This window comes from Triplophysa dalaica, chromosome 1, assembly GCF_015846415.1.
Source record: "Triplophysa dalaica isolate WHDGS20190420 chromosome 1, ASM1584641v1, whole genome shotgun sequence".
In the NCBI taxonomy this organism is placed as follows: Eukaryota; Metazoa; Chordata; class Actinopteri; order Cypriniformes; family Nemacheilidae; genus Triplophysa; species Triplophysa dalaica.
Window position 1 is genome coordinate 4,482,833 of NC_079542.1, and position 26,097 is coordinate 4,508,929.

Genomic DNA, 26,097 nt, shown 5'->3' on the forward strand with positions numbered 1-26,097 from the left:
TGGAAACACAAAGTGTGTTTGTGTGTACTTGTACATGAGGACCAGTTTGAGTTTTAGACCAGCAGAGTGAGGTCAAAGAGAGTAAAGTGAGGACATTTTGGCTGGTTCTCACTTTCTGAGACCCCTTTAAAGGGCTGTTTGAGAGTCAAGACCTGGTTTTAGGGTTTATGTTATAATTAGATTTAGGTTAGGTTTAGGGTGATGGTTAGGGTCAGGTACTCAGTTCTGATGGTTAGGTTTACGGTAAAGGGCTAGAGATTGCATTGTGTCAATGTACAGTTGTGTTCAAAATTATTCAACCCCCAATGCTGTAAATGGTTTTAGGGAATTTAGTGTACATTTGTAATTGTATTCAGAATGAAATCCTACAAGGACTTCTTAAAGAACCATATGCAACTAAAATGACATCAATTAGTTTTGTAATACAGTAGTAAATGTTTCTTTTGTGAATTCTTCATTGACATAATTATTCAACCCCTTAAAGACTACCACTCTGAAGAACAGAGGTTCAATGAAGTGTTTTCAATCAGGTATTGAAAACGCCTGTGGATATCAGGGAGCAGCAATAAAGCCTAATAAGCACCAATTAGGCAGCTTTAAAATGACTGTGATACTCAGCTCCTTCTAGACATTTACTGGTGTGGTTACAAACATGGTGAGGTCAAGAGAATGGTCCAGGAAGACAAGAGAACAGGTGATTACTCTTCACAGGAAGGGCAATGGCTATAAGAAGATTGCAAAGATGTTAAACATACCAAGAGACACCATAGGAAGCATCATTCGCAAATTCAAGGCAAAGGGCACTGTTGAAACGCTACCTGGTCGTGGCAGAAAGAAGATGCTGACTTCGACTGTTGTGCGCTACCTGAAGCGTAGAGTGGAGAAAAGTCCTTGTGTGACTGTTGAGGAACTGAGAAAAGATTTGTCAGATGTGGGTACTGAAGTTTCTGCTCAGACAATACGGCGCACCCTGCGTAATGAAGGCCTCCATGCCAGAACTCCCAGGCGCACCCCCTTGCTGTCCCCAAAGAATAAGAAGAGTCGACTGCAGTATGCCAAAAGTCATGTGGACAAACCACAGAAGTTTTGGGATAGTGTTCTGTGGACTGATGAAACAAAATTAGAACTGTTTGTGCCCATGGATCAACGCTATGTTTGGAGGAGGAAGAACAAGGCCTATGAAGAAAAGAACACCTTGCCTACTGTGAAGCATGGCGGGGGGTCAATCATGCTTTGGGGCTGTTTTGCTTCTGCAGGTACTGGGAAGCTTCAGCGTGTGCAAGGTACCATGAATTCTCTTCAGTACCAGGGGATATTGGATGACAATGTGATGCAGTCCGTCACAAACCTGAGGCTTGGAAGACGTTGGACCTTTCAACAGGACAATGATCCCAAGCATACCTCCAAGTCCACTAGAGCATGGTTGCAGATTAAAGGCTGGAACATTTTGAAGTGGCCATCGCAGTCACCAGACTTTCATCCGATTGAGAACCTCTGGTGGGACTTAAAGAAAGCAGTTGAAGTGCGCAAGCCTAAGAATGTGACTGAACTGGAGGCTTTTGCCCATGATGAATGGGCGAAGATACCCGTAGATCGCTGCAAGACACTTGTGTCAACTATGCTTCACGTTTAAAAGCTGTTATAACTGTAAAAGGATGTTGTACTAAGTACTAAGATTGCATGTCACTTGGGGGTTGAATAAAACTGATAATGATGTGAGCTCAGAAAAGACATTTGTGGTTATTTCATTATAAATGTTATGTTATATTTGTCTGACCTACACGTGCCTCTTTGATTTAATTGTAAGCAGGATGACTGAATGATCATAATCAATGTCAAACCGACCAAAACAATCAATTTCAGTGGGGGTTGAATAATTTTGAACACAACTGTATGTCTTTGTAAAGATAGCTGTGCAAACGTGTGTGTGTGTGTGTGTGTGTGCATGCGCATTCATTCTTGTGTGTGCGCATTCATTCTTGTGTGTGCGCATTCATTCTTGATCTGATGAAAGTGAAAATAACTTATCATGTGTGCGGTCACATTCAGCATTGATACTGAGTGTTTAAGTGTACTGTGTGTGATATTTAAAGAAAAGTTAAAGAAAGAGCACATTAATAGATATAACTAACACATGTTTTTTTATTCATTTTAGCATTTAGCAGAAACTTAATTTTAAATTATAAAGACAGTTCAGAAAATTGGAGTTTCCCTTGTAGTGTAAAAACTATTTTCGTTCACGGAGGTTTCCACCCCTTGCTGTCATTATTTTTACATGCCAACCACGAATTTAATCAGAAATAGGTCAACTGTCTTTAGAACAAGACGAGGAACCTTAATAAGGACAACTTTAGAGATCATGTATACACAACATTTAACACTGTTTCTGTTCAGTCTTATTGACCGACAGCAGCTGTCAGAAAAACAACATATCTTTCCGTTTGGATGAGAAGCGTGTCTGAACTAAAGCCTCCAGACAACTTATTTTTATGAAAACGTCGTTCTCCAAAATAATAGTACGGATCAAACAGTACACAGACGTTGTGTTTCTTGTACGATAAATGAATGTTTGCCATTATATCCCCATCTCTGTATAAAACATCAAATTGCAGGTTACATTTTTAACGTGGATTACAGTAATGACGTCACCGATAACACAAAACACTTTTGGTTAATTTTGATTATCAAGTTTTTGTATTGCAGATTTAAAAAATGTCAACATCGCTAATAAACATTCTCTTTTAGGCAATGTTAGCTTAAGCATCATCAAAAAAGTTAGCAATAGCTTGGTTTTGACCACTGGGCACGCGGCGCCGTTGTATCATCGATAAACAAACTACAGTAAGTTCAGAATGCAGCTGCCAGAGTTCTTACTAGGTCAAGAAAATACGATCACATTACCCCAGTTTTATCATCGCTTCACTGGCTACCCATTAAGTATCGCATTGATTTTAAAATTATTTTAATTACTTACAAAGCCCTGAACGGTTTAGCACCTACTTACTTAACCGAGCTTTTATCACGTTACAACCCATCACGCTCGCTGAGATCTCAAAACTTAGGACTTTTGACAATACCTAGAATAACAAAATCCACCAAAGGGGGACGAGCTTTCTCATACGTAGCACCTACACTCTGGAATAGCCTTCCTGATACTATTCGAGGGTCAGACACACTCTCCCAATTTAAATCTAGATTAAAGACACATCTTTTCAGCCAAGCTTTCACTTAATGCATAGTTAATGAACAGCAGCTACGCTAATTATTCTCTTTATTCTCTTTCCGCCTCTGGGAAGAAGTTCCACCATGTCCAGACGACCGACAGATGCCCCTCCCCATGCCCATCCCGAGGTAGGAAGAAGTTCCACCATGTCCAGACGACCGACAGATGCCCATCCCCAATTTGAGATTACACCAGATACAGCTGCAGACGGACTGACCATACCAGCTCCATCTAAGGCAATTCCTCCAGCTGCCAAGAGAAATATGACCATCGGACCATCCCAGCTCAGACCACTACATCCCCAACCAAGAGCAAAGACGGACTATTTGTCTTAATAATGCTGAAGTTACAATATTTGTATTAAATGCTAAACTAAAATCACATGTCACCAGTCTGAGTGCAGCTATGACACGTCAGAGGGGATCTGGCCCTCCCGGTTGAGCCTGGTTTCTCCCGAGGTTTTTTTCTCCATTAATCAATCATTGGAGTTTGGGTTCCTCGCCACAGCAGGGCAGTGTTGGCCTGCTCACCGGGAGACTGCATTCATTCATTTATTTATTTATTTAGAAATTAGATGTTATTTATTAGAATGAACTTACTCGTTGTATAAATACCATGCACTGTGCTGTGTTTTAACTTTTCTGTTTTTCCTGTTTGCCCCTGTAAAGCTGCTTTGAAACAATACACATTGTGAAAAGCGCTATATAAATAAACTTAAATTGAATTGAATTGAACATATAACAGCGGAGAAAAGCGGCCAATCAGCGTCTAGAAAAGCTTGAACAATGCAGGCTTGTTCGATTTGATGCGGCGCCGCAAGATCCGACAGGCGGATGACATCATAATAACGCGAGAGTGCTTTTAAAAATTGGGGTGTAGTCTTCTCTCGCGGTGTTTCGATACTTTTGCCTTTGTTGAAACGGTTGATCTCTTTCGCTTGCCGTAAAACCAACCTAACGTCACAGAGCCCCCGCCCAATCTCAGCGGTCGTGTTCCAATACACGTAAATCTGCCCAAGCGATGTCGTCTTTTCGCCTGCCTAAAAGCTAAAGTGTAAATAAACTGCATAGACCCGCGCAAATCTGGATGAAGATCGAGCACACGAAGCGCGTGGCATTCTGCTTCAGCCACTTAATGTGAAATATGAACGAAGTTCAAACGAGGGAACGAGACGTTGGTGACGCATATTGAGACGCAGCCGGCGCGCCGTAAACACGCTCAAATAATTTGGCGGTTAGAAGGAAGCTGTTTCGCTTTTTAATAAACGTAAACACTTCGTTCAGTTTGAGAAATAAACCAGTCGCGCCTAGTTATGTTTTCTAATGTGTACATGGATTTCGGTCACTAGTTTTCGCGTTGTTTGTTGTTTTATTGGCGTAAGATTCGTCTACGTTAGCCTGCTGCTCTGAAAAAAAGCAAGATGTCTAAACTCCACAAGACGAACGGCAAGTATTTATGGTGGTGTCTCCAGAGTCTCGAATTCAAACCGGATGTCCCAGCAAAAAACATTAAACATCTTAATCTGGGAGTGTAAGTCAATAACTATCATTTTCTTTTCTTAGCTAACTTTACTGATTTTGTTTGCGTTCTGTACCCGGCGTAGTATACACTACATTCGAGACAGATATAGACTATTCTTACCATGACTTTCGTTTAAAAAATAAAACTATTATGCACATTACCTTTTTAATAAAATGTACAAGTGACGTTAAATATAAACAGTAAAGTCTAGAAGTAAATGAAAGCTATATCCTGTTGATGAGTGTATTAGACGTGTTTCTACAGTGTATTTGTATGACGTCACTGACTTGTCCCTCTCCTCACAGGAACATGTTTGATAAGCCAAACAAAGAAGCTTCCTATATTGTCATCCACTTCTTGTTTGAGAAACTGAATCCTACACGTCTTCAGGACGTTTTCAGGTAGAGCTTTGCATTGAAACATTGTTTTGCTTCCATAATATGTGCTGTCTTACTAGTATTCAGTATATGTTGTTTTCATAGACATTGCTGGCCTATATGGGATCATAAATGTGACGCGGAGTTTCGCAGGGTGACTTTTGGATGGCTTCAAGAAATAGCGGTATGTGTATTCGGTGTGTTGTTGATTGTTTTGTGGTAGTATTGTGTCTTCTTCCTGCAGTGCACTTGGTAGAGCATTGCATTAGCACCAGTGATCGTGGGTTCGATTCCGAGGGAACACATGCTCTGATGAAATGTATACCTTCAATGGACAGTAAGTCGCTTGTAAAAACATCTGCCAAATGCATAAGTAAATATACATGTCTAATATGTTGCAAAATAATTTGATATTGGCTTACATTTAGTCAGACATTTGGCAGATGTGCTTGATCCAAGCAACAAAGTGCATTAGAGCCATATTTTCCTATCAGTAAGTATGTTTCCCTGGGAATCGATCCCACAACCTTTACACTGCTGACTCAATGCTCAACCAGCCAGATCTACAAAACATGAAATGGTCTGAAGAAGCTAAACTTTGTGCTGTCAAAATATGAATTTAAGTCTTTGTCAAATGCAATTTGAATATTAAAAACACAGAATTTCGGAGGGCTATACTTTTTATAGCATTTCACATTTTCTGTTTATCATTTAAATTATATTGTTTGTCTCGTTTATAGTATGTTTTGTGTTAAAACCCAAAATAAATTTTGAAAGTTTATCAACTAACACACTGATGTTCAGTATTAACTTGAGTTTGTGCTGTAGTAAACTGTTGAAATGTCTTTTTATGTCTAGAATGAAGAAGGTAGCGCTTTTCCCAAGGTGGCTGCGTCACATTTGCTTTCCCCATCTGGACCAAGATTTATCAACTTGATGCTTCACTTAGCCAAACATGTCATGTTGAAAACACTGAAGACAATTGCCATAGGTAAGCTGTTATTGAAATGATTTGACCAATGATATATTAGAGGCTCTGCTATAATGCTAACTCCTGTGATGGGGAAAGGGGTGGGATAGGTGGTTAAGTTTATTTTGTACAAAACAGCAACATTATTCATGATATAAATATAAAGTTTCATTGGAAACTTTTCTGTTATTCTTGTAACAAATGTTTATGCTTGCTGATATTATCATATTCTACCTTTGTCACGGAACACTTAGATGACACGTGGGTCCCAGAAGCTGCTGCACTTTCCTCAAGTTCACACGAGCTGGAGATGAAAAGATTTCAGTTGGTGAAGAGACAGTTTCAGAGAGTGACTGTCGAGCAGGACCGCCTCATTCAAGACTATCAGAAAAGAGCTAAGTGAGTGACAATTGTAGAATATGACTGCTCGACTATGGTGACTTTGGGCTTTTCTACACGGAAGCTAAAAGTTTTTTAGCAATAAAAGTATAGAAATCAAATGATTTGGGCTGACCTTATTTTTATGCCACATCTAGGAATTAAACATATTCAAAATGTATAGGGTTATATATTATACCTACTGTTAAACTTACAATTTTCTTTTCTTTCAGAGGTTTGGAGAATTCATTGAGGGACCTTGATGCAGAAGATGCCAAATATGAACATTTACTTGCGTAAGTAGCTTATAAATGTGTGTACATTTTAAAAAAGTTTAATGAAATGGTTAAACCGTATACGTTTTGCTTTTAGGGAACAAGTTAGCAACACAGATTTAGAGGGAGAAATTTTTGCAAAAATTCGAAAGGTTTGTTCTTTTTTAATTGTTATTTAACAATTTATTTCTTACCAACCTGAGAATGTTTTGTTATTTACCCTTATTCTAACAATGATATATTTGGTTTATGTTTTCAGGTGCGAGGGCTTTGGGCTGAGACGGACAGAGTTTTATCCACCCTCAAGGGAGATGGAAAAGCAGTGGAGAGTGTGATCCATGGACAGGTGGACCAGTACACTTTAGATGGGCAGGATCTCAGTATGAAGATACCTACAGTTCTGCGTGAAAGACTGGAGCGGCTATCACACCAGGTTAGAGTTGTAGGAAAGGCAAAAGATACCTAATTGTTCTTAACCGTGAGATTAAAAGTTGTACTGACTTTCAGTTCCTTAAGGAAGTCATAATTCATGAGAATTATTCAAACTGATAACACAGAAATATTGGTCATTAGTTTGTGAATTAGACTAAGGTGAACATGTATTTCTATGTCTTGGCATTGTTTTTGAAAGTACCGGGACAAGACATATTGACTTTTAGAACCAGGCCGTTCAACTCATATTTATATACGTTCATTCATACAGCAACAGCTCACCAATGTGCTTTTAACATCAATCAAATACAAACAGAGAAAATAAAACGGACACACATATAAATTGTTTAGTTCTAAATCCAAGCTCATATCTTGGGTAAAATGTTATGTTTTGCTATGCCAACATGAAATATAAATTGAGTTTTCTTATCTAACATGTAATATCTGTCCTAAAAGTGGAAAATGTTAATATTTCTGTTTGAGTTATAGACGGTTTGTGTGTTTATTTTACAGTCCAGTGTTGGTAACTTGTATGAGGCAGGACAGCCTGTTCTCCTGCGTCTGCTGGAGGTTCTGAATGAGGGCTTATGTCTCCTTCATGAGGAGAGAGAGAAGATTGCAGGAACTACTAAACATCTTCATCACCAAGATCTCCAGGAACAGGCTTTGCTGTTCAGCCGTTCCAAAGAAAACCTCAAGATCATAAGGTACAAATGTGATAGTATACCCATACATAATTATATATTTTTTTCCGTTATTATTTTGGATGGAATTCTAAAGTGCAATAAATGAAGTACGACTTTGAAGTTCTTCCTTCAGGGCGTAGACTGTACATGCCGATAGTTAAAAGGAATACATGTAAACAAAATTTATCCCACTAGCGGTAACCATTTTAAACCAATTGTTTTAAACTGTTCAAAATGTGTTGTTAAAGTCAGTTATGTGTTGTATAGGAAGATGTTTTATTATGTGATATGTGGATGTGTTGTATGTTGTGCCAGTGTCAAAGATGAATTTCTGTTCAAGTAACAGACAATAAAGTAAACTTACTAACTAACAATATATCTTAAGTGCGTTATATCTTATACTTTATGTAAATACATATAATTTTTTATGGTTATAAAAACGTCTAGTTCACAATTGTAATACACAGTACATACTTGGCACACTTGCAAATAACTAAACTGCACCTTTGTATATTATTTATATTTTTTATCCTTTAAGTCACATATTTGTCTAATATTATCTCATATTTTCTGTCTTATTTATAGGTTAATATGATACTGGATTATTTTAATATAGTTTGTTAAATGTCCAATTTTTAAACACTCATCACCTGCTGGATGGACTCAGTTTGCAAGTTCCTGATTAGATTCATGTGTTGGCAATCTGTGACCACGCCCACTGATTTCACACCTGTAGTATAAATGCATTAGAATCCGTCAGTGGCTAGAATGTGTTTGGAGGTTTCACATTCTTGTTTGTTTCTAAACACAGTTAGCCAATTTAAGTTGTATTCTTTGATAATGAAATCATTTTAAGTCCACTTACAGATTTTGTTTTTATTCTTTCTCCAGGAGGAAACTTGTCAGAGAGGATGCAGCAGATATCCAAAGCTCCATTCGGATGCTGGAAGAGGACTGGGAGAAAAAGTGGGCTGAGTGTTTAAAAAACACACCACTGGTTTCTTTTTTGAAGAAGAGCCTGTGAGTTTAACTTTTTAGTATTTTGGTTATAAAGCCAAACTTTATAGTCGCTGTTCTCCATCAGATTGGGTTGTTGGCGATTAGGTCTCTTTCCTATAACACTCAACTGTTATCAGACATCAGCGGTACACATACAGCGTGCTTAAAGTTGTCACCGTATGGATTTTTCTTGGTAAACCTGATCTACTTTTGTCAAATGTTCTGTTCTGCTTTCAAACCCACGATCTTTTTAACAGGCTCTTGACTTTGTTTCTCCAATGGCTCCTTTGTCATTTGAGCCAGCTTCTGAGGCTAGCTTTAAAGCTAGTATCATCTCACAATATCACAAGCTACCTAGTAAGTTAATGGCTTCCTCATTAATTATCTTGCTTTAATTGCTGGTGCAAACTTAGTGTCCTCTTTCTTAAATTTAGAGCCTCTAGAAGAAACGTCTAACAGAAGACCTAATGTGGAGAAAATGCAAGTCCATTTGGAATCAAAAGTCCACCTGGAGCCGGAATTCAAAAAGTATGTAACCGGTAGTTTTAGGCCAGGTTTCAAAGACAAGCCTTAAAGGGATACTTCACCCAAAAATGAAATTACTGCCATTTACTCGACATCGAGTTGTTATTCGCTTGTTGTTCTAAATGTGTATACATTTCTTTGTTCTGATGAACACAGAGAAAGATATTTGGAATATTGTTTACATTGCCAAACAAATCTCCACACCCATTGACCACCATCATTTTAATTTTTGGTGAATTGTTTAAGGATAGTCCCAGACTTCAATGTATGTGTGACCTTTCTTAACTGAATACAACTTGACCAGGAATATTTTAAAATGTATTATACTAGTCATGTATTCTTCTTTGGCATTTTTATAAGTGACAAGTATCTTAATTTAACTCAAGGCAGGGGTGTCCACAGTCAGTCCTGAAGGGCCTGTGTCCTGCAAATTTTAGCTTCAACCCTAATCAGACACGCCTGAACGGCTAATCAAGGTCTCACAAAGCAGACTAGAAACTCCAAACAGGTGTGTTGAGTCAAGTTGGAGCTAAACTCTGCAGGACTGTGGCCCTCCAGGGCCGACATTGGACACCCCTGTTTAAAGGCATAGTCCTGGCTTAAGGTAAGCCGTGTTTGTAAAACCGGGCCTTAAGTGTGAAATTGATCGTGTGAATCTGTGCCGTTTACCAAAGTATGAACTTAAGCATCAACCCTCCCTCTGAATTTCTCAACAGCACCTCATTGCCAACTGCAGATAAAAGCCTGCTGCTTTCCTCTGATGGTTCATTTTCCCCAAGAACAGAAAATCCTTGTAAGGTTCCTCCATGTGAAACTCGTTTGACCGGCCCAGTCAAAGTTCAACCTGTGGTCCAGACGCCCAGTCCAGTACGGGTAGATATGTTTGTGCTTCATATTTCACATGAATACAGTTTTATCACAAATGGTTATAAAATAAAACTTGACGTTTTTCTGTCTCGCAGGCCAGCCACAGGAAATCTCTGCTCTCAAAGAAAAAGGCCTCGATCATAAAGAACAAGGCTCAGATTCTAGATTTGGAATGTGACAACTTGGCCAATCAAGTATGTATTCATGCACTTTTTTCGATTTTAAGTACACTGTCAAAATCTAGAAGGATCCACTAGTGTACAGCTTTCCTGTAGCTCATTGGTAAGAGCATTGTGTCAACACCGCAAGGTTGTGGGTTTGATCCCAGGGGATTGCACATACAATTTATAATTAATAATTATAATTATAATTATTATTATTAAGTATAAATCATACCCAAGTATAAATCTATAGGTTACTGCAATGTAAGCCTCTTTGGATAGAAGCGTCTGCCAAATGCATAAATGTACTTTAAGAGACTACTATGCAGATTAAAAACTGCATACAACACTAAACTGAAGGTTTTTTATCTGGGAGACTGATACATGAGCGGTCCTGAGCAGTGACCCGCCCATCACAAGCTCTCCCTATATCATACCTGCTCTCTGATGACCGGTGCGAAATGAGAGAAATCGCCACGGACAGATACGGAGCAGACAAGCTTCATATAAAACTTCTGAAGATTGTTACATCTATTCATTTGGCAGATGTTTTATCCAAAGGGATTTACAAGTAGGAGAGAATATAATGTATACAAATTGGTGGTAAAAATCACAGCATGAATGGTATTGTGACACTTATTTTCGGTTATGATCACAAAGTGCTAAGGAGTTGAGTGGTTAAAAGAGGTGGAAGTCAAGTTTTTTTTTTTTTTTAGTTTGCAGATGCTGTGATCATGAGTCCAGTCAATGGAAGGAATGACGTGGACCTGGGGCAGTTACTCAACGCAATATCTGACCCATTTTCATCTAGGAAACAGCTCTGTCGCACACCTGAAAGCCTGAGTAAGTTTTAATTCAATGCTAGTCGAGTGCTGAACTTGTAGGATTTATCACTTGTAGAAAGTAATCATTTTTTTACATCACTCCAGTTGAGGATGTAAGAAGTTCATGGAGAAAAGCTATGGAGGAAGGCATGAGTGAGAAAAAGCAAGCTTCTTGGACTCCTCAAGACAGCCTGTCTTGGCTTAAGACGCCTCGTGCCAAGGCTGAAGTGAACCTATCAATTCCAGAGCCATCTCTTTTATTTGACACTTCAGCTCCTCTGTGCACTTTCCCTCCTGTCCAGCAGGGGGCATCCTTGCACTCAACTGTGTCATGGGACTCCTCACAGCTGGAGGATCTCAACAACCAAAGCTCAAGGGATGTTATTCAATTCAGCATTGCTCACGAGGAGCTTCCAGAACTCTTTGAGGATGAGATGTCATTTGACAGTGAAGGGTCAATGGAGCTCCAGGGTAACAAGGAGAATGAAGAACTACTACTGCTGCCTGTTAGATTACATTCTCCTGATGGACAAAGTCCTCTACTGTTGTCATTTGATGCCACTTTAAATAAAGACTCGTGCATCAAGTCTGATTTAATAACCCCAGTACATTCACAGAAGACTTCAGGGATGAACCTTTGGGGTGGTGATGAAACTTTATTTTCTCTGGATTTGGACAAGCTCGAGAACGTCTCCCCTCCTCTTGCAGAGAAACTCACACTGCCTAATTTAGTTGACTTAAGTTTAGATGAATACTAACATCTTAATAAAATGACTCTAATGGTTTACATGTCAATATTATGTGGAATATTTGCTAAATATGATTTCATGTACTTCTCTTGCTCTGACTAATCACAGTGACTTTGCTGTTAAACACTTGCAATGCTACTGTACTGTCTGTAAGGTAAATGCTTGTCATTCCTTAATACCACATGCGTTTTCTTTCATGATTTTTAACTCTTAACTAAACGTTTAGTATGCTCTAATGACTGAAATTGTTCCCTCTTACAATGTAGGAGGTAAATGAAAAATGTAGATGTGGTACATCTTGTAATAAAGGATATTTTTGCAGATCCTCTCTTCCATCCATCACGTTTCCTCTTGCAGTTTAAATTGTGAACACTTGCACCAGTAATTAACATAACTAAAACTACACTACAACATTCAAAGGTTTAGGGTCATTATTTTTTGAATAATCGTAATCCTATCCAAACTATAATTGTACATTATAAACAAACTTTTTTGTAAAGGAATAATCCTTTACACAAAGTTTGTAAAAATGAACTCTGACTTTTTGGTGTTAAGTGGCTTCTAAGCTCTTAACAAAAATCAATAGTTGCTTAGTGTAACTATATGTTTTGTATCAACAAATTAGTGTTGGCACAGTTATGTTGCAAAATGTTTAATTCTAAAAAATATATATACCACAAGATTATTTTTTAACAAAGTTTGTTTTAATATAACTTACGTCAACTAACCTAAACTTTCATACTTTTCTTTTACACTTACAGTATATACTATGTTCTGAAGCTAAAATGTGTGCTACGCCACCTGTTACTACTTGTGGCGCACTTGCCTGTAAACCGGGATTGCGCTCAAATTCATGCGGCGCTCCGCAGACCTCGAGCTCTATGAAATCAAAGTATCGCGAGAGCGGACGGCTCCACACGCTTTCTCAACTCTGCATCGCGGTACTTCGACGTCACGAGCCGCTCCATCCGCGCAGCGCCTGAAGGCGAACACACCTCGTGAATAAACTATGCGTAACAGCGAATCGGTCATGGGCGGGTCCATCCGCCTCTAGGAGACAGAGCCAGAAACCCGAGCGCACCAGACTGAGTAACAACACAAACATGGCGCCTGCTCGCTCCCGTACACACTAGAGCTGGACGGCAACAAAGTTTCCAGCGGCGAACGTAGTGCGCGCATCGGACGTGCGTTTGATTCTCGCTCGACGCGGGCTGACCTGCAACTTGCCTACATGTCAACGCGTTTCCTGTAGAGGTCGGAACAACTGGTACGTATTTCAGGGTTTAAAGTTGTTTAATGTGCCGAGTTCTCGCGTTTTCTCTAACGTACGCTTTCGAAAATGTCGCGTTGGGTGTCTCGACCCGCGTTTGCTTCCGTGAGGGGGGCGACAGTTGCGTTAAAACGCGTTCGGATTGTGTGGAGATGGAAAGTCGAGCTGGCCGAGTTGCGTGTGTGTGAAGTTGCCCTACTTAGTGAAGATGCAACAGTTGGAGCTCGTTCACGGGCCTCCAGAGACATCGGCAGTGTCGCAAATTCTAGTGTGCTGTCTAGTCAGGCATTCTAATCGCTTAATGACAATTAACGCACCTGCGATGCTGTCTGCTCGGATATTTCACAAAGTTTAAAGACACACCTGTGGTGTAAGGTTAGGTAAGGTTAAATTTAAGCGTGCAGGTGCTGTAGGGCGTGTCGGCGTATAGGTAAACCGAACGGCGATATAAGACGCATCCGCTTTGCTTTGAACCCAGGAAGTTACACACAAAGCCAGATAACTTCTTCGGGGCTTTTGTATTGTTGACATGAACGTTACTTACTTATTTCCTCTTGTCTGATTTCAGTTATTGTGCTTCATGAGTGCTTTCAAAGTCGTCCAATGTTTGTCAGTCATTCATCTATAAGTCTTCTGCAGTGTGTCAATAATGCATGGGTTTGTTGACAAATATATAATACATAGGGTGTTCGGGCCAAGTTGACTAAGTATTGCAGCGTAGTATTTGCTTATCGTATACTATAGTATACAATTATAGTATACATTATAGTCAGTATAGCGTACTACAATCTTCCACTGTTTTTAAGTATTGAAATATTTTCAATGCTTTTTAGTCATTTCAATTAATTTGGTGGGCAAGACGTGTCTTACTTTATCCCAGATTGTTTTATATCACAATACAACTTGTTGATGTAAGTATGTTGTTAAAGTTAATATGTCATCAAAAGCAAACGAGAGGTTGAAATCTATCTGTGTTATTTGAGTCTTGCGTGCTTTTTCTTCTTTATACTTTGTTGTCAACCATTCCCTTCTCCTATGAAAATGAATATTTTCTACATGCTGGTCTTTGTTGTGTCGAAAAGCTTGTTAGGTCCGGACACCATTTCTTGGTTCGAATGCAGTGTGTCAATAATGCATGGGATTGTTGACAAATATATAATACATAGGGTGTTTGGGCCAAGTTGACTAAGTATTGCAGCGTAGTATTTGCTTATTGTATACTATAGTATTTCCTTACTGTGGTAAATATTAAAATAAACAACAATGTTATCTACAGTTTATAAATTGACTGTAGTTGCAGAATATTTGCGTATGCTACATTATTTATAATGCACTGTCGTGTTGTGTAGTGTAGTATAGTCAGTATAGCGTACTACAATCTTCCACTGTTTTTATGTATTGAAATATTTTCAATGCTTTTTAGTCATTTCAATTAATTTGGTGGGCAAGACGTGTCTTACTTTATCCCAGATTGTTTTATATCACAATACAACTTGTGATGTAAGTATGTTGTTAAAGTTAATATGTCATCAAAAGCAAACGAGAGGTTGAAATCTATCTGTGTTATTTGAGTCTTGCGTGCTTTTTCTTCTTTATACTTTGTTGTCAACCATTCCCTTCTCCTATGAAAATGAATATTTTCTATTTGCTGGTCTTTGTCGTGTCGAAAAGCTTGTTAAGTCTGGACACCATTTCTTGGTTTGAATGTAGGCGATTGATCAGACTAATTTTGACATCGTCTCAGTTTACATTGTGTCTGTAAAGTGTAGGTTATATTGGTTTATGATCGGTAGGCTGAAGGTTGCCTCTCCTCCATGTTTGTGTGCATGTGTGTTGACCTTGTACCTCATTACATTCACTCTGGTGCACTTCAAGGTTGTGTCAGGTGACTGTGTGAATCAAAAAGCGCAATCCCCAGGAGTGGCTGTTGGTGGTAAAAGCGAAGCATTGTGGGTATGACAAAAGGGAGACCATGTGGCAGGAGGGCAGGGCCGTTCACGTGAAAGGGAAACGTGAAACCACATGATAACATGCTGTTGGCGAGCGCTCGCTGCATCTTCATTGGAAATGTTTATGTAATCTTGGAGACGAGTGGAAACGATAATGGGATGTTTAGAGAGTTATAAAGAGTTATTGTTAGGATTTGTGTTCGAGGCTGTTCTGGCCCTGTTGGCGGTCATGATAGTGGAACTGAAGTTAGGTTTTCACAGATCTTTAAAAAATAAAAACATGATTTTTTTAATGCAATATCATCACATCTTCCTTCCCATATGCACTGGTCTAGTATTTGTCAGTCAAATTGAAGGATTACCCCCATGTTTAACATACTAGTGTTCCTTCCTGCAAATGGTGAGATGCCAGAAAGCTCTATATGCATTAGAAATGCCCTGATAGTTTTGCAACCTTCAGTAAATCAGCGGGCATTTGTGATGATCTTTATTGATATTGACAGGCGTTGATGTCTTTATTCTGCCACTTGCATTGCATGTTTATCTTGCAACGTCCTAATGAGTAATAAAAGGTTTGTAGATACACATGATTGTATCAACAGCTTTAGCTTAAAGGTGCTGTGTGTAATATTTAGTAAGATCTCCTCACAGTTATGCAATATAATATACATAACTTTGACTTCAGAGGTGGATAAAGGCCGTACATAATGAAGCGTTTTGTTTTTATAACCTCAGAATAAGCTATTTCTGTCTGCACACACAGCGTGTCCCCTTACATGGAATTCATCGTGTTGTTTCTTCAACTTCAAACATTTTGTACAAGTGAAACTGTGTTGTTGTTTTTCTCATTTCTAAAATAGAAGTGAACCATAAGGAAATTTCCGCTCTTGGCTAATCGATGATGTCAACATAATCTAGGACCGTTCAGATGTTATTTACATTTTTAACCAGAGGGAGAAACTGCTTTCTGTCTAGTGCTGTTTACGGACTTGCATTTATCTATGTTTTAATATTTTATGCTTTTTTAATGTATCTCTCCATTGTTCTTATTGTCTGACTGACACCTTCAGCCCTCGGATGAGAGGACCGGCTTTATTCTAAGCAGCAGGAGTTGTCCATAGTTTGGAGTGTAAATTGAATTCGCCTGCTCTTTCTCTAAAAGCTGTTCACCGGGTTAAAAAGGGCTTATTAATATGCATGGCATGAATCTCTCAGAAAGCCTGCGTGATGTGTCGAGCTACACTGGCAATCAGATGTCGAAGGCGTCCTGATCTGTGACGCCACAGCCTGGCTGGCTCATTTTCTTTTGATTTCGCAGAGCAATTATTTCAGATGTACCTGCCAATTTAGAGCCGCTGGAAATGCCTGTTGCTTTCTGTCTCCAACTAAGATTTTGCAATTTCAAGAAGCATTGGCCTTAAAGTGATTGAAAAAATACAAAAATTGTACCCTCTTGTCATTTCTAACCTGTTGACTGTCTTCCACTTGCAGAACACAAAAGAAGATATTTTGTAAACGATTGATAAATGGACCTCATTTACTTGCATTGGTATTGTGTCAAAAACAATAGGGGTTAATGGGGTCCAGTGCTGCTCAGTTGGCAACTTTCTTCAAAATATCTTCTGTTGTGTTCTGTGGAAGAAAGAAAGTCAGGTTTGAAGGTTTGAAATGACAAGAGGGTAAATGAGTAAAAAAGAGTAAACAATGACAATTTTAGTTTTAAATGGACCCTGATAGGCTGCACCACTGTAGATCCTTGCGAAATGGAATGCCACACAATAATATCTACACATTTTTTTTTTTTTTTTTAATCATTTTAAGCCAAAATTGCTGATTCGATTAATTGCACAGCCCTATAACAGTAGTTGAAGCAATATTGTTCCAATGAATCTACAGTTCAAATAACCTTTTTTTTTTTAAACGTATTGTTCAATTGTGTCTGTAAATAAATAAAAAAATTCGGTCCATCGCTAAAAAAATTAATTGAACATAAAATTACAAATAAGAAAAGAATTAAGAAAGCTAAAACCTAAAAGAACACAACAAAAAAGCAGAAGAAAAAAAACATATTAGCAGTTCATCCAATATCAAATCGTATTAAAAATGTGTCATAGCTCTACAACACCTAGTAATTTTTATAGTCTTGTGCCACGATATATTATTACATCCCTGAAAGTCTCCCTTAATATTCCTTAACATTTCTACTTTAGAAATGGAATTGAATCGTTAAATATAGAGAAGAGATGGCAAGGTCCTCCCTATCATATTATTTTAACGCTCTTACACATTTCAGTGCAAGGCAATGAGCTTACACACACATATTGTTTACCTGTGTATGGTAGACTTGTGTCTTTTATCCAGACTGTGCGGTTCTTCTTTACAATATTACTCATTTTTCCAGTATGAGCAGGAGTGTGTGGGTGGATCTCATGGAAAAGGCCATTTTTTTGTCTGCCTTTGATCGCTAGCAAAAGTCATGTGTGCCGAGTGATGTTATTTTAAACTGCAGACGAAGGCATTTCCCTATAAAACCTGCATTTTGGAATATGTTAGCGCAAGGAAGTTTATTTACAGTTTAGTTTGACAGTTTTCCATGTAGAGAGTTTGCTTGTTCTGCTCATCGCCTTCCTGATGGATAGAACAGACAAAAACATGATTTTCCTGTCGGGTTGCAAAGGTTTTGTTCGTTAGATTCTTCAGTAAGTTAAGGGGTGTACTGAAGCAGACACGGCATGTGCTGTATGATCTTAACTACATTTCGTTACACTGTACCTGTATATGTGTAATGACAATAAAGTTGAATCTAATCTAATCTAATGCATATCATGTGTAACCCCATTTCACCCGGCCTCAGAAATCCACTTCTGCTTTTACTTTATGGGATTTTCTGACATTAACACGGTTTACTGTACTCTGCTGAATCTGGGGTTTGTGGTTGTTAGATGTTGGAAGCAGAGACTGAACGAACATCACCACGCTGTCATTGGCAGGTGTCTGAGGCGATGTGCTTTTCCATGTGTCTTTTAAAGTGGAACGAGTTCTAGTCAGCAGACATTTGAGGCTTTACTAAAGAAGCCACTTAATCTGGCTTTGATGGCAAAGTTTTTAGTTGAGGTTACTTTACATTCTTACCACTTGGTGGGTTCAGGGCTAATGAAATCAAACTGACATTTTCTGCCAAATCTTTCAGATTGCTTTGAACAAATTTTTTTAATGTGTTTATTTTTCTAACGTTAAAATGTGTGTACATTGATTACATACTATGTACTAGAGATACTCGAGTTAGAGACTTCAGACTCTACTTCAGACCTGACCTAAAATGACTTCAGACTTGACTCGACTCGACAAAAAGGACTTGTGAATATTGAAATAAAACAAGTCTTTTGTCTTTGAACCATACTGATATCATAAGGAAAGAACGTGTTTAGCGTTAAATATAACTTTTATCATAGAATTCCATGACGGATGTTTCACTGCGTATTCCGTGTAAACTTCAGTCACATGAAACATGGCGGGAGCCTCGGCACTTCTCACGTTTGATTTTATCAATGTGTCAGAATCAGGAACTTCGGGAAGTTATGCTACATGCAAATGTGGGAATATAATTAAATACACTGGAACGGCGACATCAAACTTCACTAGGCATCTAAGAATGCATACACAAAGATTAGTCACGCATGGCAAGCTATTATACTGTGACGAGACTGCATGGGTATTTAGGATATTAAAAATGCAGCCTTTAAAACTAGCACTGTTTTTATCAATATTTTTGTAGAATGTGGGTTTTTCGTAGTGAGTTGTACGAGAGATAAAAAATATATTAATGATTGCAGTTTGTCACGTATTTTTAATTTATCTAACATAAATCAGCGTAAATAGTACAATTTTATGCTGACTTAAATCAACTGGAATATTTTCTGATAAAATGTTTCTTCTATAGAAAACAACTTTGCAAATAGGATTTTTGAGTATGAGAATTTTTTCAATAAGGTATGAAATGACTTGACTCGGACTCTAGCTGAAAGACTTGTGAACATCTCTGCTATGTACTGTTTTTTTGTTTATTTTTAACTTAAAAAGTTTGGGATTGTAGCTTTAGAGTATTTTTATGTTTGTTTTATAAATTAATAATACCACGTGTTTATATTGCGATATATATTTTTTTACTGATCGTTTTTATTCCTGTTCTATTGCTGTTTTATTCCCATTATATAATTTTAACATAATTAATTGAAGCACTTTTTTAAGTGTCTTTTTGTTCTGAGAGTCTTTTCACAGACAGGCCTGTACGCATCCTTCTATGACACATCTTCATTACTGCTAATGGTTGAATGGCTACTGCATTGTGTTGCTGTTGTTGTTTTTTGTGTCGGTGTGTGTGTGTGGATGTGTGTCACTCATTGCAATTCCCCTCAGGCCCTGCTGTCCTGAATCGAGCCACTTTATAGCTGGGTTTCAGTCACGTGATTATGATAAGGCGGGGCGATTTCAGATGGAGGGCAGGTAACATGGAGAATACGTCTATGGAGGAAACCGTTGCGGAGAGTCTGTATTGTATGAATTTAGAACCAGTTTCAAGAATGTCTCATGACTACTACTACCAAGTTCAGGGACAGCTTCATATTGTAGACGCTGAGTACTGTGATTTTGTTGTGTGGAACCACAATGACATTTTTGTTGAAAGGATTTTGCCCGATCTTAAACTTTGGGATGATGTTATCCCTAAAGTTGAGTGCTTTTTTAGAAACGGTATACTTCCAGAAATACTGGGACAGCAAGTTACAAACTCACATGTGTAATGAAAGGATCCAGGCACTCTTGAATGTGATCTGTGTGATATTGCTGTTATATCAATACTGTTGTAGGAGACAAGATTACATTTTGACTATTGTTATTAGTGTGGTCTTTGTGAGTTCTGGCTGTTGTGTAATATAAATGAAAACATTAAATGCCATTGAGAAGACAGAATTATAAATGGTGGTTTATTTACAAGATTAGATTTTTCAACAATTTTTATAATAAGAACATGGTGTGCAATAACAGATTAGAATCAATTTCATTACATATAATACATATAGCCAGCCAGTACAATTGGACTAGTCACTAGCCCTAGTCACTAGTATTACACAAGTGTAATACTTTTATTCACTAGTCACAACTTTACATCCAAATGCCTGTCTGAAACCCATAGGCATTGTAGCTTGAAGAACATGTCGCTCTGGCCACTCAATTTGAAATTCCAAGTGTGACTAGTGGATAACTCTCTCAACATGAATACGCAAATTCGCTATTTTTCTTGCGTCTGCCACCTCATACGCTGACAGCTATTTTCTCCCCTTGGTAAATGCAGGTATCTGTAGTGAAGCACAGTAAAATCCCACACTATCACCTATATTGAACCCACGATCTGCTAGGACAATATCTCCAGGTAACAGGTTTTTTACGAGGCCACTCTCTATTGTGATCTGTTTATCGCTGACTCTCCCTCCCCAGGCACAAGATATGTAAGTGACATAGCCTTGTGTGCAACACCAATCAGAAATTTTGCAGTATGGTGATGCTTGTAGTTTGACCACGTTGGTGCTTGGGCTAGTAAATTAGAGGGCTTCTCAATAAAAACTTCGAAACAGTCAACTATCACAGCAACTTTACATCCAAATGTCTGTCTGAATCCCATTGGCATTGTAGCTTGAAGAACATGTCGCTCTGGCCACTCAATTTGAAATTCCAACCTTTCATGAAGTATGTCTATTACTTTATGCCAAACTCTAGAAGCAGTTGACAGAGAGATTTAGTCTCAGCTTCATCAAAACTAAAATGAACTGTTCAAATTTTGAAAGCACAGATGTAGGACCACAGCTGATGTAGGGTTTGCACAACTCAAAAATCTGAATTAAAACTAATAAGTTGGGGAGCCCGTGTAGAACCTTGTTTTGTCTTCGTTTTTTTCAAAGGGCTCCTTGTTGAACTGTGTGTCCATTGCTTTGGCTCGAAGATCTCCCAGCTCTGTTGTGTTTTGTCTCTGAACATCCTCCATCTTCTCAATGTCATCCATTGTTATGTCAGTCTGGCATCCGGCATCTACATAGCCTGCAACATATCAGTGGGGAGCATGATTACTTTATTTAGCTAACATACCTCCGACGAAGTGGTCGCTGCAGACACGGGCATTAACAGACTCTGATCCTCCCGACCGCAGACGTACGTTAAAAATCCACTTTTTACGGCGTTGTTCTGTGGGCTTTTTACATTTCTCACCTTTATGAGTGACAATCTTTGGTACTCTGTAAAATCTAGTGGTGGGCATAGATTAATTTTTTTAATCTAGATTAATCTAGATTAATTCCAAGATTAATCTAGATATCTAGATAATGGCTCATTTGAATTCTGCCGAAGGCATTCAGAATATGTGTGCTACCCAAGTAATGACTAAAAGTAAGTCTTTGAGAACGGGTTTCTCAAGCCAGGTGGCGCATTAGACCAGGGGCTCATCTCCTGTTACCAAAATGCATCACAAACCGCTTGAGAAAGCTGTTCTACTATGATAATTGGTGATGAAAATTAAATTATGTTCAATAAGATGAACTTGTGTTTACTTCCGCATTAGCTAAGGGATGATTTGCGTTTAGGTGGTACTTGAGACTGGAAGAGCTCCTACAATACATTTACATTTAGTCATTTAGCAGACACTTTTATCCAAAGCGACTTACAAAGAGTGAGGGAGCAACAAGCGATATGTCATACAGGAGCCATAATACATTAGGTGCCGATACAAATTTACTGGTTTCAACTAAAGCTGGACCACTACCTGTTGAGAGAAAGTTTTTTTTTTAAACCAATTCCTCCACCGCATTGCACAAGGTGCAAACAACCTTAGTCTTGTCGATGTTTCTACTGGGAAGCTTCTTAAAAATTAATATTCCCTGAAGCAAACCCGGCGGCTTCATAGCTGCATCCATGTTAGCACGTCACGTTTGATGCGGTTATTTCACAGTAACGTTATGTTGTGTTCAGACCAAACGCGAATGGCGTGTCAAGCGCGAGTGATTTATATGTTAGTGCAAAGAGCCAATAGACCTACTTGCTGCGCGAATCGCGCGAATGAAGCCCTGGTTATGAGATGATGAGGCGGCTTCTGCTTCCGCGAATGACGCGAATCACGCGAGTTGAAAAATCTCGTTCTCGCCCCGTACAGTGCAGTTAAGCTGGTATACATCCGCGCTAAAATATCAAGGTGAAAGTCATCATAGCTTGCGTAGTATAGACCCAGCTCCCAACCCAACTTTGAGAATAGATTAACGGCGACATTTTTTTTATCGCGCGATAAGAGTACACCGTTAACGGCCCACCACTAGTAAAATCCCTTTCCCTTTTCTCGGTTTGAACTATTGGAGCAGCCGTAAACTCAGCTGTCCTCAGCTATTTCACTTCCTGCCCTCCATCTGAATTCCGCGCTCTCGCGATGCAGCAGCTTGACGTCACGTGAAACAAACCTATTTCAGGGCCTCCTGGATTCTCAGCTAAGTGAATTGAGACAGGCAGTGTACGACACAAGGCTACCGGCCGTCTGTCCGCCCCTACCCCCTTTTGCCCCGCAGCCAGTGAAGCATCCCTCCAGCACGAGCGCTGGGGTTTGTACTGGGATGGGGGGGTGTGCAGGGACCTGTAACAGAGTGATGGGTTGGCGTTTGCAGTGTTTTGGACATTATAAACAGTTTTATTCTTGGATAACAAAAATATATTATACACACTGCAAAAATTGCTTTTCTAATTTAGTAGCTTTGTCCTGTTGTCAGTCCAAATATCAAAAAAATCTTAAATCAAGAAACATTTACTAGACACATGAAATAGCATAAGAAAGTATTTCTTGCTTTCTGAATAAACACCTCAAAATTAAGCAATTGTTTGTTTAAAAAAAGCAAATTGATCTGCCAATGGGGTAAGAAAAATAAGCTTAACGAGATATAATCTCAAACAGAAGTTTTAAGCATCACTTAATTTTCTCATGCCATTTTTCTTTTCTAGTAATCTTGATTTAAGAATTTTTTTGATATTTGGACTGGAAACGAGACAAAATTACTTAGTAAGAAAATATTTTTTTTGCAGTGTAGCTATACATGACAACAGAATGAAAAATGAATGGTCCAAAAAAGGATGTTACCACCCCTGCATTACTATTGTTAATAGCAAGTTAACGCTAACTTGTCAAGCTGGATAACGAGTAAACACCAGCACCAGCGACATTACGTTCTTCACTTCAAAACGGAACAAACGTAGGATTCTGTAGTGACTTAACCTGCTGTTGAACTCCCTTCCTCCTCATCAAAGAACCCAACATGTTTCCGTTTCAGGTGCTGGATCATTACTGTGGTGCTCCCGTGTCATGTCATGTCGTTTTTGCATATATTGCAATTAACACACTTTTTCATTTTATTAAGTGTGAAATGCTCCCGCATCTTTGATGACTTGGTTCGCGTTGATTTCTCTGCCTCCGCCATGTATCTTTTCTCTAACTCCGCTGGTTTATTTTATTTTTGCTCCTCCCTGTTTATGATGCGCCGAACTCTGCTAGCACCAGTGCGCGAGAGAGACAGAGTCTGTTCACTCCGCTCCGCGCTTAAATAAAGTTATTTATTTTTTAATAATCAAACGTCTCCGCGTCGCGCGACACAACGAATCGATAATGAAATTCGTTGCCAACTCTTTTAGTAATCGATTTTTATCGATTTTATCGATTCGTTGTCATATTATTTTCATTTTGTCCAAACCCTTGATATGAGTGAGTAGTTCTTAAACTCTGTCATTGTACTCAGAGTGTGTTCTTGAATATAGTTGTGGCAACTGGCTAGTGTCTGCGCCAAGAAATGTGACCTCACTTTTTAAGTCACAATGGAGGCCTGGCTGTCCATTTGTTCGAAAGAAAGCAAGACTCTGTGGAAAAGATTAGGCAATGCGGAACAATTAATGGTGAAATAGCTTTAGGTTTCCCACCTGCATCACAGACGGATACAAAATCCAGTCCAAGTTATGTGATGTAATTTTTTTTAGTATAACATTTTACTCTCCTTTTCCATCAGATTGTTTTTTTACTGAGAGATGTGGGTTTGCTGCAAAATTTGTATTTTTGGCTAAACAAAAATAGTATGGCCCTAATTGAACCATTTGTATATAACGTTAATGTCCTTTGTCGTTAACCAGTCTATTTATGTGATGATTTGGATTTGTGTTTTATTAAGATGATTACAGAAGTTTTATACTTGTGTTACCTGTACAACTGTTTGGCCTGTGCTATAAACTTTAAACCTCCATAGCACCATGTGCAAAAAAGTGCAATTCAGTTCGTGGATCGAGTTTCATTTTTATTTAGATGAAGATTGTGCTTTTTTGGGAAGATCGCCCAGCCCTAACTGAGTTCCCAGTAAAGCCATTCTCATTGACGTATTCTGCTGTCAGACATTAAAACAATAAAAACTAGTAATTAAACGTGACTCATTGGTGGTGTATGTTAGACGACAGTCACTTCCACAAAATCAACATACACATACATTAAAAGAACGCTTAATTGACCAATATTAGTTTATTAGTCCCATGCAGACCACCCATGGCATCCGTCTGGCTAACAAAGTTACAGACGTATGTTCTTAAGTCTTAGTCTTTTGGAAAACACTATTTTGCATTTACTGACTAGTCGGCTGAAGTATAGTGGTGGTAGTCCCTTCTCTATTTCTCCTATTTGCTCCACTGCGTAAAATGTCCAGGTGCTGCTCCACTCTCGCAGTTGACCTCTGCCTTATTTTTTTTAAGATGTCACGTATTATATTTGGTAACGTAAAAAATAAACTGTGTGAATCGATTCGAAACGCTTGCAGATTGAATCGATATTCATTGAGAGCCCCTATACTATTAAATATACTGTTTTCCTTTGTGATCGTTCATTGTGACATGCAGTAATAAATAGTCTTTCTATACATAAAAACTTTTGTATTCGTATGTCATTCAGTCAAAAGTACTGAGGAAAATCTTTCTTAATAATTTCATCGATTTTACTGTCTTTTGCATTAGACATGTTGAGTCTGCATGGATGTATAGATGGATTCGTATGGACCAACAGGCGTTTACTCTTGAGATAAGGCAGCATTAAGAAACAATCCAACTAACAAAGGCGTAGATACCTGATCGACTGCTCTGTGAGTCTCAGCGAAACCTGTTTTGAAATTAGGAGGGTCCACTTCTAGAGAAGTCGCACATCATCGAGTTACTTTTTTTACAACGAGACAAAAGTATGTATTGGGTGCATCCTTGTCTTGCCTAATATGGCTTTTATGTATACAAAGCAGTGGATTAACTATGACTGCAAGTTTGTTCTGTCACTTGAATTTAGTAATTAAGGCTCCAAGGATGTTTTAAAATCTCTGAAGAATCGAAAGCAGCCACTGAGCCACATCTTCCATAATGTAAGGCTTCTCGTGTTTTTTGTTTTGTTTGTTTTTAGGTACGTTTTAATGAAATTGTGAGTGTTACTTTGTTTTATGCAAAGATGTAAAATGGCAACACCTAAACAATAACATGACTGAAATTATTCATGGAGTTTATGCTGGGCAAGAGATTGCTAGTGCTGCTGGGATAAACCATCTGCATGGTGTCTCTGGTTGGCAAAGATAATGTGGATCTCAAGTGTGTTTTGTGCATGTGCATTGTCACCCTTCTTTCATTCCTAATCCCAATTTCACTCCTGAAAATTTCAGATGCATATACATTTTAAACATACCAGACATGAAAAATAGCATGGCGAGCTTGCTGACATTACTTATTAGATAAATTGAATTATCGGATAAATTATTAGATAACAATAGCAAACTTGTACTGTTGGAATTCTAGTTTCTTTTACTAT

The 26,097-nt window shown here is 38.6% G+C and overlaps 2 protein-coding genes and 1 non-coding gene across 3 annotated transcripts in view; all 3 read left to right on the plus strand.

Moving 5' to 3' along the window:
- The first annotated feature begins 4,076 nt into the window (after positions 1-4,076).
- On the plus strand, positions 4,077-12,308 carry haus6 (HAUS augmin-like complex, subunit 6). The gene is given in 16 exon segments (XM_056747294.1): positions 4,077-4,753; positions 5,050-5,145; positions 5,227-5,305; positions 5,980-6,112; positions 6,346-6,490; positions 6,703-6,765; positions 6,842-6,896; positions 7,004-7,177; positions 7,690-7,883; positions 8,754-8,886; positions 9,119-9,218; positions 9,296-9,389; positions 10,103-10,259; positions 10,349-10,447; positions 11,131-11,257; positions 11,344-12,308. Coding segments are annotated over 16 exon segments (2,412 nt in total). The 5' UTR covers positions 4,077-4,643; the 3' UTR covers positions 11,997-12,308.
- Positions 10,785-10,915, plus strand: LOC130432000 (small Cajal body-specific RNA 8). Its single transcript, XR_008908386.1, has one exon. It is a non-coding gene; the product is annotated as a small Cajal body-specific RNA 8 (non-coding RNA).
- Positions 12,309-13,008: 700 nt separating the features above from the next.
- Positions 13,009-26,097, plus strand: part of dennd4c (DENN/MADD domain containing 4C) — a 57,595-nt gene continuing 44,506 nt past the window's right edge. The window contains exon 1 of the mRNA XM_056745847.1: positions 13,009-13,254. The gene's annotated coding sequence lies outside the window, so the exon portion shown is untranslated. The remainder of the gene's footprint in view (positions 13,255-26,097) is intronic.